The 17,458-nt window shown below is 45.1% G+C and overlaps 1 protein-coding gene across 1 annotated transcript in view; it reads left to right on the top strand.

Moving 5' to 3' along the window:
• The first annotated feature begins 2,094 nt into the window (after nucleotides 1–2,094).
• Nucleotides 2,095–17,458, top strand: part of LOC124555660 — a 73,176-nt gene continuing 57,812 nt past the window's right edge. The window contains exon 1 of the mRNA XM_047129683.1: nucleotides 2,095–2,164. Coding sequence (XP_046985639.1) covers nucleotides 2,095–2,164 — 70 coding nt within the window. The remainder of the gene's footprint in view (nucleotides 2,165–17,458) is intronic.

Raw genomic sequence — 17,458 nt, forward strand, 5'->3', positions numbered from 1 at the left:
CAGACGTCAGCGTAAGTTCAGACGTCTGTAAAGTCAGTTCTAGCCACAAAGTTTCCAAATTTCTCCAAAGAAAATACTGCTTCTCTATTGTACCATCAAATTCCTGACCTATCTTCATTTTGTAAATCCGAGGACCAACAAAAATTCCAGGAATCAATTATTCCTGACTGATGAAGGGCAATTTCATAGAAAGGTACTTAAAGCAGGGTCTGTCTCGTGGAAGAACACATACAAACTGCTTTATTAGTCCCAGTTGTTTTTTATCTACAATATTCATGCAAGATGTTTTTAGTCCCAGGCGCAAAATTTCTCCGGTTGCACAAACATTTACACTCCATTGTTTTTGCTGTTATCACTTCTAAATCCCTCGTAACACATATCTTACGGCAAAATTCGAAGCAGCAGTGTTACATGGTGATAATAAGAATAACGTAAATTACCACGTTCTCACGTGGAGTATAGTTGTAGATTTACACTCCTGGAAATGGAAAAAAGAACACATTGACACCGGTGTGTCAGACCCACCATACTTGCTCCGGACACTGCGACAGGGCTGTACAAGCAATGATCACACGCACGGCACAGCGGACACACCAGGAACCGCGGTGTTGGCCGTCGAATGGCGCTAGCTGCGCAGCATTTGTGCACCGCCGCCGTCAGTGTCAGCCAGTTTGCCGTGGCATACGGAGCTCCATCGCAGTCTTTAACACTGGTAGCATGCCGCGACAGCGTAGACGTGAACCGTATGTGCAGTTGACGGACTTTGAGCGAGGGCGTATAGTGGGCATGCGGGAGGCCGGGTGGACGTACCGCCGAATTGCTCAACACATGGGGCGTGAGGTCTCCACAGTACATCGATGTTGTCGCCAGTGGTCGGCGGAAGGTGCACGTGCCCGTCGACCTGGGACCGGACCGCAGCGACGCACGGATGCACGCCAAGACCGTAGGATCCTGCGCAGTGCCGTAGGGGACCGCACCGCCACTTCCCAGCAAATTAGGGACACTGTTGCTCCTGGGGTATCGGCGAGGACCATTCGCAACCGTCTCCATGAAGCTGGGCTACGGTTCCGCACACCGTTAGGCCGTCTTCCGCTCACGCCCCAGCATCGTGCAGCCCGCCTCCAGTGGTGTCGCGACAGGCGTGAATGGAGGGACGAATGGAGACGTGTCGTCTTCAGCGATGAGAGTCGCTTCTGCCTTGGTGCCAATGATGGTCGTATGCGTGTTTGGCGCCGTGCAGGTGAGCGCCACAATCAGGACTGCATACGACCGAGGCACACAGGGCCAACACCCGGCATCATGGTGTGGGGAGCGATCTCCTACACTGGCCGTACACCACTGGTGATCGTCGAGGGGACACTGAATAGTGCACGGTACATCCAAACCGTCATCGAACCCATCGTTCTACCACTCCTAGACCGGCAAGGGAACTTGCTGTTCCAACAGGACAATGCACGTCCGCATGTATCCCGTGCCACCCAACGTGCTCTAGAAGGTGTAAGTCAACTACCCTGGCCAGCAAGATCTCCGGATGTGTCCCCCATTGAGCATGTTTGGGACTGGATGAAGCGTCGTCTCACGCGGTCTGCACGTCCAGCACGAACGCTGGTCCAACTGAGGCGCCAGGTGGAAATGGCATGGCAAGCCGTTCCACAGGACTACATCCAGCATCTCTACGATCGTCTCCATGGGAGAATAGCAGCCTGCATTGCTGCGAAAGGTGGATATACACTGTACTAGTGCCGACATTGTGCATGCTCTGTTGCCTGTGTCTATGTGCCTGTGGTTCTGTCAGTGTGATCATGTGATGTATCTGACCCCAGGAATGTGTCAATAAAGTTTCCCCTTCCTGGGACAATTAATTCACGGTGTTCTTATTTCAATTTCCAGGAGTGTATATACACTTGGTCCATTTGTGGTCACCAGCTAACAGCGAATATTTCGGTTTAACTTAACAGCACGTCTAATACGTGCTTATCACAGTCTTGGCAAGCCATGACTAGTCGCACGCCTAGTCTTATCGGGGAACGTAAGCGTGTCTGCCTCGGAAAAGTTCAGTTTTGGCTGTGGCGCAGTTGGTATTCTGCGCTGACGATGACACCATCGATGCTGCCTGCGATCGTAGCTCTTCTGGCAACGCTATGCTGTCCAACTGCGGCCCATTGTAAGTTCTATATAGGCAAATACACGGCATATCATCCAGTCTGAGCGAACATCTTGGACGGAATTGGCATCATTAAATGCCCGTCTACATAGTAAATACAGTTAGATAGTGGGAAGACTCATTTAGGCAACGGGGATGCGGTTGTTAATGTATTTCACCGTTGTGAGCGTAGAATATGGAAGACAGATTGTATGATAATACTGAAACATATCTGTCTAGGAGATACTGTTTCCGTACCGAACGTAAAGACATGTAAGCCACTTGGGTATTATCTGTGGCCTTTTTTTTTTTAAAGGTATGCATTTACTCGCTCCATGAATCATAGACCTTGCGGAGGTGATGTGGCTACGTGCCTCATTGATGGAAGGAAGATTAAGGCTTAGCATCCATCCACATAGATATAATCAGAAACAATGCACAAGCTTGGACTATTTCAAGGATGGGGACGAAAATCGGCCGTGCCCTTTCAAGGGAACCATCCTGGCATTTTTCTGGACTGATTTACTGAAATCCCAGGAAACCTAAAACTGGATGGCCTGACGCGGCTTTCAGCTGTCGTCCTTCCGAATCAGTCCAGTGTGCTAATCATTGCGATAACTCCCTCGGTTGCTTCAGCCATGTGCAGGTAGCTGTACCACTGTTGTAGTCACAATGGAGGCGTATCTGTGGGTAGGTCAGATTAACCTATGGTCCCTGAAGAGGGGCAGCAGTCTCTTCAGTGCTTACAGGGGCAACAGTTCCTCAGATCTCCTGATGTGGCCTTGTAAAGTTATCCAGCATGGCCTTGCCATACAGGTACTGTGAACGGCTGAGCAAAGAGGAACTACATCCGTTATTTTTACTGGATGCATACCTTTCTACTGTATGGTTAAATGTTGCCATTTACTTTGTTACAATATTCTACATCTACATCTACATCCATACTCCGCAAGCCACCTGACGGTGTGTGGCGGACGGTACTTTGAGTACCTCTATCGGTTCTCCCTTCTATTCCAGTCTCGTATTGTTCGTGGAAAGAAAGATTGTCGGTACGCCTCTGTGTGGGCTCTAATCTCTCTGATTTTATCCTCACTGTCTCTTCGCGAGACATACGTAGGAGGGAGCAATATACTGCTTGACTCCTCGGTGAAGGTATGTTCTAGAAACTTCAACAAAAGCCCGCACAGAGGTACTGAGCATCTCTCCTGCAGAGTCTTCCACTGGAGTTAATCTATCAGCTCCGTAACGCTTTCGCGATTACTAAATGATACTGTATCGAAGCGCGCTGCTCTCCGTCGGATCTTCTCTCTCTCTTCTATCAACCCTATCTAGTACGGATCCCACAATGGTGAGCAATATTCAAGCAGTGGGCGAACAAGCGTACTGTAACCTACTTCCTTTGTTTTCGGATTGCATTTCCTTAGGATTCTTCCAATGAATCTGTCTGGCATCTACTTTACCGACGATCAACTTTATATGATCATTCCATTTTAAATCACTCCTAATGCCTACTCCCAGATAATTTATGGAATTAACTGCTTCCAGTTGCTGACCTGCTATATTGTAGCTACATAATAAAGGATCTTTCTTTCTATGTATTCGCAGCACATTACACTTGTCTACATTGAGATACAATTGCCATTCCCTGCACCATGCATCAATTCGTTGCAGATTCTCCTGCATTTCAGTACAATTTTCCATTGTTACAACCTCTCGATACACCACAGCACCATCTGCAAAAAGCCTCAGTGAACTTCCGATGTCATCCACAAGGTCATTTATGTATATTGTGAATAGCAACGGTCCTACGACACTGCCCTGCGGCACACCTGAAATCACTCTTACTTCGGAAGACTTCTCTCCATTGAGAATGACATGCTGCGTTCTGTTATCTAGGAACTCTTCAATCCAATCACACAATTGGTCTGATAGTCCATATGCCCTTACTTTGTTCATTAAACGACTGTGGGGGACTGTATCCAACGCCTTGCGGAAGTCAAGAAACTCTGCATCTACCTGGGAACCCGTGTCTGTGGCCCTCTGAGTCTCGTGGACGAATAGCGCGAGCTGGGTTTCACACGATCGTCTTATTCGAAACCCATGCTGATTCCTACAGAGTAGATTGCTAGTCTCCAGAAAAGTCATTATGCTAGAACATAACACGTGTTCCAAAATTCTACAGCCGATCGACGTTACATCTACATCTACATTTATACTCCGCAAGCCACCCAACGGTGTGTGGCGGAGGGCACTTTACGTGCCACTGTCATTACCTCCCTTTTCTGTTCCAGTCGCGTATGGTTCGCGGGAAGAACGACTGTCTGAAAGCCTCCGTGCGCGCTCTAATCTTTCTAATTTTACTTTCGTGATCTCCTCGGGAGGTATAAGTAGGGGAAGCAATTTATTCGATACCTCATCCAGAAACGGACCCTCTCGAAACCTGGCGAGGAAGCTACCCCGCGATGCAGAGCGCCTCTCTTGCAGAGTCTGCCACTTGAGTTTGCTAAACATCTCCGTAACGCTATCACAGTTACCAAATAACACTGTGACGAAACGCGTCGTTCTTCTTTGGATCTTCTCTATCTCCTCCGTCAATCCGATCTGGTGCGGATCCCACACTGATGAGCAATACTCAAGTATAGGTCGAACGAGTGTTTTGTAAGCCACCTCCTTTGTTGATGGACTACATTTTCTAAGGACTCTCCCAATGAATCTCAGCCTGGTACCCGCCTTACCAACAATTTTATATGATAATTCCACTTCAAATAGTTCCGCACGCATACTCCCAGATATTTTACAGAAGTAACTGCTACCAGTGTTTGTTCCGTTATCATATAATCTTACAATAAAGGATCCTTCTTTCTATGTATTCGCTATACATTACATTTGTCTATGTTAAGGGTCAGTTGTCATTCCCTGCACCAAGCGCCTATCCGCTGCAGATCTTCCTGCATTTCGCTACAACTTTCTAATGCTGCAACTTCTCTGTATACTACAGCATCATCCGCGAAAAGCCGCATGGAACTTCCGACACTATCTACTAGGTCATTTATATATATTGGTGAAAAGCAATGGTCCCATAACACTCCCCCGTGGCACGCCAGAGGTTACTTTAACGTCTGTAGACGTCTCTCCATTGAGAACAACATGCTGTGTTCTGTTTGCTAAAAACTCTTCAATCCAGCCACACAGCTGGTCTGATATTCCGTAGGCTCTTACTTTGTTTATCAGGCGACAGTGCGGAACTGTATCGAACGCCTTCCGGAAGTCAAGAAAAATAGCATCTACCTGGGAGCCTGTGTCTAATATTTTCTGGGTCTCATGAACAAATAAAGGGAGTTGGGTCTCACACGATCGCTGTTTCCGGAATCCATGTTGATTCCTATAGAGTAGATTCTGGGTTTCCAAAAAAGACATGATACTCGAGCAAAAAACATGTTCTGAAATTCTACAACAGGTCGATGTCAGAGATATAGGTCTATAGTTTTGCGCATCTGCTCAACGACCCTTCTTGAAGACTGGGACTACCTGTGCTCTTTTCCAATCATTTGTAACCTTCCGTTCCTCTAGAGACTTGCGGTACACGGCTGTTAGAAGGGGGGCAAGTTCTTTCGCGTACTCTGTGTAGAATCGAATTGGTATCCCGTCAGGTCCAGTGGACTTGCCTCTGTTGAGTGATTCCAGTTGCTTTTCTATTCCTTGGACACTTATTTCGATGTCAGCCATTTTTTCGTTTGTGCGAGGATTTAGAGAAGGAACTGCAGTGCGGTCTTCCTCTGTGAAACAGCTTCGGAAAGAGGTGTTTAGTATTTCAACTTTACGCGTGTCATCCTCTGTTTCAATGCCATCATCATCCCGGAGTGTCTGGATATGCTGATTCGAGCCACTTACTGATTTAACGTAAGACCAGAACTTCCTAGGATTTTCTGTCAAGTCGGTACATAGAATTTTACTTCCGAATTCACTGAACGCTTCACGCATAACCCTCCTTACGCTAACTTTGACGTCATTTAGCTTCTGTTTGTCTGAGAGGTTTTGGCTGCGTTTAAACTTGGAGTGAAGCTCTCTTTGCTTTCGCAGTAGTTTCCTAACTTTGTTGTTGTACCACGGTGGGTTTTTCCCGTCCCTCACAGTTTTACTCGGCACGTACCTGTCTAAAACGCATTTTACGATTGCCTTGAACTTTTTCCATGAACACTCAACATTGTCAGTGTCGGAACAGAGATTTTCGTTTTGATCTGTTAGGTAGTCTGAAATCTGCCTCGTATTACTTTTGCTAAACAGATAAACCTTCCTCCCTTTTTTTATATTCCTATTAACTTCCATATTCAGGGATGCTGCAGCGGCCTTATGATCACTGATTCCCTGTTCTGCGCTTACAGAGTCGAAAAGTTCGGGTCTGTTTGTTATCAGTAGGTCAAAGATGTTATCTCCACGAGTCGGTTCTCTGTTTAATTGCTCGAGGTAATTTTCGGATAGTGCACTCAGTATAATGTCACTCGATGCTGTCCCTACCACCCGTCCTAAACATCTGAGTGTCCCAGTCTATATCTGATAAATTGAAATCTCAACCTAAGACTATAACATGCTGAGAAAATTTATGTGAAATGTATCCCAAATTTTCTCTCACTTGTTCTGCCACTATTGCTGCTGAGTCGGGAGGTCGGTAAAAGGAGCCAATTATTAACCTAGCTCGGTTGTTGAGTGTCACCTCCACCCATAATAATTCACAGGAACTATCCACTTATACTTCACTACAGGATAAACTACTACTAACAGCGACAAACACGCCACCACCGGTTGCATGCAATCTATCCTCTCCAAACACTGTCTGTGCCTTTGTAGAAATTTCGGCAGGATTTATCTCTGGTTTCAGCCAGCTTTCTGTACCTATAACGATTTCAGCTTCGGTGCTTTCTATCAGCGCTTGAAGTTCCGGTACTTTACCAATGCAGCTTCGACAGTTTACAATTACAATACCGATTGCTGCGTGGTCCCCGCATGTCCTGACTTTGCCCCGCACTCTTTGAGGCTGTTGCCCTTTCTGTACTTGCCCGAGGCCATCTAACCTAAAAAACCGCCCAGTCCACGCCACACAACCCCTGCTACCCGTGTAGCCGCTTGCTGCGTGTAGTGGACTCCTGACTTATCCAGCGGAACCCGAAAGCCCACCACCCTATGGCGCAAGTCGAGGAATCAGCAGCCTACACGGTCGCAGAACCGTCTCAGCCTCTGATTCAGACCCTCCACTCGGCTCTGTACCAAAGGTCCGCAGTCAGTCCTGTCGACGATGCTGCAGATGGTGAGCTCTGCTTTCATCCCGCTAGCGAGACTGGCAGTCTTCACCAAATCAGATAGCCACCGGAAGCCAGAGAGGATTTCCTCCGATCCATAGCGACACACATCATTGGTGCCGACATGAGCGACCACCTGCAGATGGGTGCAACCTGTACCCTTCATGGCATCTGGAAGGTCCCTTTCCACATCGGAATGACTCCCCCCGGTATGCACACGGAGTGCACATTGGTTTTCTTCCCTTCTCTTGCTGCCATATCCCTATGGGGCCCCATTACGCACCTGACATTGGAGCTCCCAACTACTAGTAAGCCCACCCTCTGCGACCGCCCGGATTCACCCTCTGTGACCGACCGGATCTTGCAGACTGAGGGGCAACTTCTGGAACAGGACAAGCAGCCATGTCTGGCCGAAGATCAGTATCAGCCTGACACAGAGCCTGAAACCGGTTCGTCAGACAAACTGGAGAGGCCTTCCGTTCAGCCCTCCGGAATGTCTTTCGCCCCGTGCCACACCTCGAGACGACCTCCCACTCTACCACAGGTGAGGGATCAGCCTCAATGTGGGCAGTATCTCGGGCAGCCACAGTCTTAGTCCGATGGGGGGATGCGTGGGACGAGCTGGCCGTCCCCGACAAACCCCCATCTGGACCCCCACAGTGATGCCCATTGGCAACAGCCTCAAGCTGTGTGACCGAAGCCAACACTGCCTGAAGCTGGGAGCGAAGGGATGCCAACTCAGCCTGCATCCGAACACAGCAGTTGCAATCCCTATCCATGCTAAAAACTGTTGTGCAAAGAACGTCTGAACTAATCTACAGAGAGCACAAACAAATCGACACAAAATTTAAATGGTTATTAAAATACGTACAAGATTGCCTAGTAAATGCAGTAATGCTGCTACTTGCGCATTGTTGACACACTACTCGGCGGCGGAAGGAGACTACGCGATTTTACACTATTCAGGTACTAAAACGCGATGCTACAACTCTCAAATACTATAATACGCCCGAAATTTATGAATTAAACAATGCAAGTACCACAAACACGCAAAGAAATTAAGAATTAAACTATGTAACAAATAAGTGAGCTAGGAGTATACGACTTCCTGCTGGCAGCTGCTTATCCAACGGCGACAGGGAGCACACGTTAGAGATATAGGTCTATAGTTTGACGTCCCTTCTTGAAAACGGGGATGACCTCTGCCCCTTTCCAATCCTTTGGAACGCTACGCTCTTCTAGAGACCTACGGTACACCGCTGCAAGAAGGGGGGGGGGGGGCAAAATCTTCGCGTACTGGTATCCCATCAGGTCCAGCGGCCTTTCCTCTTTTGAGCGATTTTAATTGTTTTTCTATCCCTCTGTCATCTATTTCGATATTTATCACTTTGTCATCTGTGCGAAAATCTAGAGAAGGAACTACAGTGCAGTCTTCCTCTGTGAAACAGCTTTGGAAAAAGACATTTAGCATTTCGGCCTTTAGTCTGTCATCCTCTGTTTCAGTACCACTTTGGTCACAGAGTGTCTGGACATTTTGTTTTGATCCACCTACCGCTTTGACATAAGACCAAAATTTCTTAGGATTTTCTGCCAAGTCAGTACATATAACTTTACTTTCGAACTCATTGAACGCCTCTCGCATAGCCTTCCTCACACTAGATTTCGCTTCGCGTAATTTTTGTTTGTCTGCAAGGCTTTGGCTATGTTTATGTTTGCTGTGAAGTTCCCTTTGCAGTTTTCTAACTCGGTTGTTGTACCACGGTGGCTCTTTTCCATCTCTTACGATCTTGCTTGGCACATACTCATCTAATGCATATTGTAAGATGGTTTTGAACTTTGTCCACTGATCCTCAACACTATCTGTACTTGAGACAACTTTCGTGTTGAGCCGTCAAGTACTCTGAAATGTGCTTTTTGTCACTTTTGCTAAACAGAAAAATCTTCCTACCTTTTTAATATTTCTATTTACGGCTGAAATCATCGATGCAGTAACCGCTTTATGATCGCTGATTCCCTGTTCTGCGTTAACTGTTTCAAATAGTTCGGGTCTGTTTGTCACCAGAAGGTCTAATATGCTATCACCACGAGTCGGTCCTCTGTTTAAGTGCTCAAGGTAGTTTTCAGATAATGCACTTAAAAAATTTCACTGGATTCTTTATCCCTGCCACCCGTTATAAACGTTTGATTATCCCAGTCTACTGAGTCATGGCTATAAAATATTGTCACGAATTATTTACAGAATAATGAATGAAATACCGTAACCGATAGAAACCGAAATCGGGGAAGATCAATTTGGGTTCCCAAAATGTGGGAACACATGTGGCAATATTCCCCGAGCGACTTACACTACTGGCCATTAAAATTGCTACACCAAGAAGAAATGCAGATGATAAACGGGTATTCATTGGACAAATATATTATACTGGAACTAACATGTGATTACATTTTCACGCAATTTGGTTGCATATATACTGAGAAATCAGTACCCAGAACAACCACCTCTGGCCGTAAAAACAGCCTTGATACGCCTGGGCATTGAGTCAAACAGAGCTTGGATGGCGTGTACAGGTACAGCTGCCCATGCAGCTTCAACACGATACCACAGTTCATCAAGAGTAGTGACTGGCGTATTGTGACGAGCCAGTTGCTCGGCCATCATTGACCAGACGTTTTCAATTGGTGAGAGATTTGGACAGTGTGGTGTCACCGCCAGACACCACACTTGCTAGGTGGTAGCCTTTAAATCGGCTGCGGTCCGGTAGTATACGTCGGACCCGCGTGTCGCCACTATCAGTGATTGCAGACCGAGCGCCGCCACACGGCAGGTCTAGAGAGACTTCCTAGCACTCGCCCAGTTGTACAGCCGACTTTGCTAGCGATGGTTCACTGACAAATTACGTTCCCATTTGCCGAGACGATAGTTAGCATAGCCTTCAGCTACGTCATTTGCTACGACCTAGCAAGGCGCCATTATCATTTGCTATTTATCTTGTGATGCATGTACCGTCAAGAGCGATGTTCACCAATTATGGATTAAAGTTAAGTATTCCAGAAGCTACGTACCTTTTTTGCTAGTCTCAAGACATTGTCCAGTTCCAGACCTCACGCCAGCCTGCGTGAGCTTAACGCGTGCCTTTCGGCTACCGGTCATAGTGGATTGGCTGTCTGGCCAGTCCACAACAGACAGTATGCTGGCCAGGGCAGCAGTCGAACATTTTCTGTATCCAGAAAGGCCCCGTACAGGACCTGCAACATGCGGCCGTGCAATATCCTGCTGAAATGTAGGGAGTGAATGAAGAGTAGTCACGGGTCGTATCTCATCTGAAATGTAACGTCCACTGTTCAAAGTGCCCTCAATGCGAACAAGAGGTGACCGAGACGTGCAACCAATGGCACTCCATACCATAACGCACGGTGATACGCCAGTATGGCGATGACGAATACACGCTTTCAATGTGCGTTCACCGCGATGTCGCCAAACACGGATGCGACCATCATGATGCTGTAAACAGAACCTGGATTCATCCGACAAAATGACGTTTTGCCATTCGTGCACCCAGGTTCGTCGTTGAGTACACCATCGCAGGCGCTCCTGTCAGTGATGCAGCGCCAAGGGTAACCGCAGCCATGGTCTCCGAGATGATAGTCCATGCTGCTGCAAACGTCGTCGAACTGTTCGTGCAAATGGTTGTTGTCTTGCAAACGTCCCCATCTGTTGATTCAGGGATCGAGACGTGGCTGCACGATCCGTTACAGCCATGCGGATAACGTGCCTGTCATCTCGTCTGCTAGTAATACGAGCCTGTTGGGATCCAGCACGACGTTCCTTATTACCCTCCTGAACCCACCTATTCCATATTCTGCTAACAGTCATTGGATCTCGACCAACACGAGCAGCAATGTCGCGATACGATAAACCGCAATCGCGATCGGCTACAATCCGACCTTTATCAAAGTCGGGAACGTGATGGTACGCATTTCTCCTCATTACACGAAGCATCACAACAACGTTTCACCAGGCAACGCCGATCAACTGCTGTTTGTGTATGAGAAATCGGTCGGAAACTTTCCTCACGTCAGCACGTTATAGGTGTCGCCACCGGCGCCAACCTTGTGTGAATGCTCTGAAAAGCTAATCATTTGCATATCATAGCGTTGTCTTCCTGTCGGTTAAATTTCGCGTCTGTAGCACGTCATCTTCGTCGTGTAGCAATTTTAATGGCCAGTAGTGTATTTTACAAGATATGTCAGAGAAAGATAAAATTGCGTTTGCACCATTTGTAGATATAGAAAAATTTAGAAAAAGTTGAATGCAATACACTCTTTGGTATTCTAAAGATAGCATGGATAAAGTACAGGGAAAGAAATGTTTTATAGCACTTGCTCAAAAACCAGACTTCAGTTATGCGTATCGATAGACGTAAAGGAAAGAACTAGAGCGGAGGCTGTGAAACAGGCATGTAGAATATTCTCGAAATTATTCAATCTGTACATTGAGCAAGCAGTAAAGGAAATAGGAGAAATTTGGGAAGAGAATTAAAGTTCAGGGAGATGAAATTAAAACTTTGAGACTTGACGACGATACTGTAATTGTGTAAGGGGAAGAGCAGTTGAACGGAATGGATAGTACCTTGAATAGAAGTTAGATGAACAGTAAAAAAAGTGAAAGAAGGATGTTGGAATGATGCCGAATTAAATCAGCCGATGGTGACAAATAGACAAGGAAATGAAATACTAAAATGAGTTGACCATTTTTGCTGTTTAGACAGTAGGATAACTGATGATGACCGAAGTAGAGTGGATATAAAATGCAGTCTAGTTATAGGAAGAAAATAATTTCTGAAAAAGAAGAATTAGTTAACATCTAATATAAATTTAAATTTTAGGGATTGTTTACTGAAGGTATTTAGCAGTGTACAGAAGTTTAACGCATATGACAAGCAGTTTGGGCAGGAACAGAATAGAGGTTTTAAAATGCGGCGAGACTGAAGAATGCTGAAGATTGGAAGGAGAATATTGAGTAACTAATTTAGAGAAATTAAAGCAAACCCAGGAAAAATAAATTTGTGATACAACTTGGCTAAAGCAAGGGATAAGTTGATAGGACACATTAGGGCATCTGGGAGTTTCCAGTTTGGTAATAAAGGAAAGTGTGGGGAATATAAATTGTGCAGGAAGATAGAGGGATGAACATAGTAAGAAAGTTGAAATGGATGTGATTCCAGTAGTTATGCGGAGATGAAGAGGTCTGAACAGGTTATACTAGCGTGGAGAGTTGCATCAAGCCAGTCTACGAACTGAATATCATTACAACAAAACAATAACAAGCATTGCTTCCACTAATAGTAATATAAGTAATTCCGTAGAGTTTACTGTGCCATGAAACTTCATCATAATTATCGTTAGTCACTTTACTTTCACCGTTGCATGGATACCTCCTCCAGATATTCTCATTCACTACAGTCTTGCACCTTATGTATATTTCTCCTCATCATTTCGAATGTCCTTTACCGACCTTTTACGTCTGTTCTTTTCTTATCTGTTGAACTCTTTCACATAATTTCCTCAGTCCATCATACATCCTTTAGCCTACAAAATCCATCATATTTTCATCAGATTCATAATTAGGTCATCCACTGCACATTCCCCTGATTCATTAATTTCTTATCCTATCTTTTAAAACATTTTCCTAGGAGACTGTGTCTACTATTCACTATGCAGCCTTCAAGTTTTGAACGGATTTCCGTGTCAAAACACATTCCGTTTCAGACACATGTAGCTTATTTACTCTTATCCTACTATCAGCTCTCGAAGCCATCATCAATTTCGGTGTATTCTTTTTATAACCACTTAAGTCATTATTTTCATCTATCCTGGATGCTGAAATTCGTCAACTCGTTCTGTGTTCTAGTTTGTTACATTGTATTATTTTACATTAGATGTATAGAGTACTTTATTTACATAATAAATTATTTATTAGTCTACTTTCAAATTTGCTTAATTATGTTGTACTATTTGTTGCTCAGATTTATCTGCGTTAGAGGTAAATAACACATCATCAACAAAACCGAGGTGTTCTGTTAACAAATATTTATTCTTCGTGTCTCCAGTTACAAACCTCACATCACTCCCAAGGACTGCTCTGATAATAGTTTCTATGGTGTGGAAAGCCCTTACCCAACTGAATTGTTAGTTCGGAAATACCCATTATACTGCTGAAGTTTAATAAGAAATTGAGAATTGCTGTGTGTGTTTGTAATTATTCATTATATTAACACTGTTTGAATTAATCACTTATTTGTTAAGGGATACAGGTACAGATTTTTTTTAAGTTGAGTAAAAAGCTTCCTGAAGATCTTTGTATTCCTGTCAGTGATAAACAATGTTCATTACTCCTTTCTACTATTTGAATCACGAGTCACAAATGGTCCCTTGCACTATATCGACTTCTGAAACAAGCTTCTGCTTTGTTTAATTTAAATCCGATGGTCATTTTACTATTCTAATAATTTATTTAAATTTTTGTGTATTACGGAATTCACTTATAGGTCTGTGGCTTTCATATCTTGTCTTTCTTGTGAAATACATCCTTTACAACATCGTTTAAGCTTTGATGAATTGCCTAGCTTCAAAGACATCTCATTTGCAAGTTAATTTTTTTATCATCTTTCTTCAAGCTTTAGTTATTTCTAGTGAAACAGCACCACCTTGGGACACCTTTGCTTGCTGCAGCGACTCTTTCCTCAGTTCATAGAAAATATTTATTTGGTACGCCGTGTTGTTCTGAAAATTCTGCGATGTCTGCGTATCACAATGAGTCACACCTTGATTTCATTCTAATAAATGTCCTGGAGGAAATATAAGAATCAAAAAGCGAAAACATTAAAATTTAGATAGTTACATTTACTTATTTCCGAATATTTCAAGTCATCTGAAAATTTTGTGCCATACTCGGTGTCGAACATTTATTTCCTTCTTATTTAGAGCAGCCTCAGAAATTTATCTCTTGTAACTAGAATCGATGAGCTCTTCTTCTGTGGAAAGAGTAACATAGATCTTAGAGAACTCGCACTATCGCATTTTCCTTTCCTTCGATCACAGCTAGATAGCTGATGTACGGACCAATAATCATATCTCGATCCTAAAGCAAAATAAAGGTCGCTCTCTGCACTGACTACTTGAGTACGCATGCGGGACTAAATGCAAACTTCGCTGCCACTGATGTTTCCATCAGTTATTTCCAGACACTACTACCAAAGGCACTCCCCTATATGTGGTAACAACCCTACTGAAGGATTGGAGATGGTGGAGGACTGTGGCATACAGTGCCAGAGAGGATACACTATTGTGCCAATACATTGTGAGCACTTTTTCAGTAACGTGTTGGCCTACTTTTGGAACGAAATACGGCGGCAACTCCGCGTACACGGATTCAAGTCCCTGGCAGGTTTCCGAAGGTATATCGCGCCATATGTTTGCGCAATGGTCACACAGTTTTCGTAAATTCTGTAAATTACGAGCCGGTGGTTTGGGGGCATGGTGCTGGCACCAGATAGTGTCGAAGGTGTGTTCGGTTGGGTTCAGCTCAGGCGAATTTGGTGGGCAACACATCAAATGACTGTCATACTCCTCAAACCGCTGTAGAATGGTTATAGCTTTGTGACGGTGTTATTCTGCTGGAAGATGCCATCTGCTACAGATCGCCACCTATCCCGCTTTTCAGAGCGGGCCATCCTCTTTGATGTGATCTGGACGTAAAACACTTAGCCGCTTGCTCATGGTTTCACTGTCCTTCAAGCACTTTCGAGGAGGAGAAGATTAGTGTTTAACGTCCCATTGACAATGAGGTCATTAGAGATGGAGCAGAAGTTCGGATTAGGGAAGGACTGGGAAGGAAATCGATCGGGCCCATCAGAGGAACCATCCCAGAATTTCCCTGAAGCGATGGCAAGGCGCAGGTTTGAACCGTCGTCTTTCCAAATGCGAGTCCAGTGTGCTAACCACTGCTCCACATCGCTCGGACCACTTTCGATAGATGCTCACGAAATAATATTCAAACAGCCGATCGACTTTGCCTTTTCTGGGGTGCTCGTTCTCATGTCACGCCATAACAATCTGCAATTCGTCGGAGTCGCTCATGGTAGATGATTTCTCCATTTGCTGCCTGTGTCGTCGCTAGAATGGTTTCCCAAATACAGCGCATCTTCCTCGCCATCTGTGGACCCCATGTCCCGCGAGTCTTGGAGTTCATCAACTGCTGAAGTTATGCTTCCGGTTATTAGCCTGATGTTGTTTGTCTTGTCTTCATTTTATTGCTGTGTCTTCCTATGTAAAAGTTTTCGTGCTTTACAACTGTACAGCTAATTCTTGCGGAGAAGATCGAGCCACCTCATTCGAGCATTGTGGTGGATTTTATTGCCCAGCAACCAGATTAACTGATGTATGACCACCTCGTTTTTGTGTAAAGTATGAGAGCATTCTATTAATCGCATCTGCAGAGAGAGAGAGAGAGAGAGAGAGAGAGAGAGAGAGAGAGAGAGAGAGAGAACTCCAATGATCTCGGTGATGTCTCTCGAAGAAAAGTCTCGTGAAAGGTGATAGACGGGCGTCAAGGTCCTGTTGTGCAAGCACTGTAGTTTCTTGATGCGCGTGTCTGAGGCATTATGCCAGGCTATGAAAGTATTTTCCATACTGCACGAGTTAGTGACCTGTGTAGACCACAGCCGAGTCGTGACTGATTAGTGGACCCAGACTGATTAGTTGGTAAAGGACACAAAGTCTCCCTATTGATTTTCCTTATACTTCTTTAATATGTTTTCTCCAATTCAGCAGTTGATTCAAGGTAATGCTTAGATATGTTAGTCCTGGTACATGGATCGTCACCACCGCCGATCTACGGGTGCTACAAATCAATAGGGGTGCTATTTCTTGGCTTTTCTTAGTATTAAACTGGAGACTACATTTCGTTGTCCAATCTGCTAGATTTTCGGCGGCAGATTGGAAGCGGTGCTAGGTGTTGACGTTTCTGGTTTAGATCCCATGTCATCGGTGTACAGCACAAGATGGTCACCATCGATCGGTGGTACACCAGCTGTGTACAGTGTGTAGGGAACTGGCCAAGGACTGATTCTTGGGGTGTTCCAGCCAGAATATGTCTTTTCATAGAGCGGCTGCCTTGTATCCTCATATGGAAGTTTCTGCCAGCCAGATAAAATTTAAGCAGCAGCACGTGTGACAAAGGTACTTCGTGTTGCAGTAATTTGAACAGAAGCCCATTATCCTCTGTGGTGTGAAATGCCGTGGAAAAATCCAACAATACCTGCTCTAGGTATCCTAGTGTCCTAAGGCTTCTTGTGCTTCTTCCACCAGCTAACTAACTGTTTCAATGGCACGTGACCGCATCAGAATCCAAACTGGTCATCTGGAACCAGATTTTCAGCCCTATTGTGTTGAAGAGATGCCTGCACTGCTGTCGCTTAGAGAATGTGGAGAGCGCAGGCAGTAGACTGATAGGTGTACAGATGGTTGGCTTTCAAGGCTCCTTCTCTTCCTTTGGTATCAGCACTGCACCAGCGTGGAAACATGCTGATTGGTGGTTACAACTGGTATGGATCGGTTGCAAATTGCAGGAACTGGTTGTGGCACAATCTGCTTCAGCAGCAATTTAGTGACTTGGCTTGCACCAGATGCCTTGCAGATCCTTGTGGCAGATGTGGGCAGTGACTTCCTCCAGAGACTCTGGGAGGATGAAATCACCTACTTCTCTAATAGCACAGTATCAAGGAAGTCACTCCTCAGAAATCTTGATGTATGCAATATCGGCTGGGTACGACACCAGCTGAAAATTACAAGTTATGGCACCCGCATTTTCATTAGGTTCACAGGTCACCTATTGTTCGATCTGTACCTGGTAGTAATTTTCGATGACGCCACAGGAATTCGGTGGTAACATTCTACATGTGTTGTCATTTGACCTCAGTCTCCTAAAAGTGGTAATGCTCGTTTTCACTGGTGTTGCGAC

Source organism: Schistocerca americana, chromosome 1, assembly GCF_021461395.2.
Source record: "Schistocerca americana isolate TAMUIC-IGC-003095 chromosome 1, iqSchAmer2.1, whole genome shotgun sequence".
Classification (NCBI taxonomy): domain Eukaryota; kingdom Metazoa; phylum Arthropoda; class Insecta; order Orthoptera; family Acrididae; genus Schistocerca; species Schistocerca americana.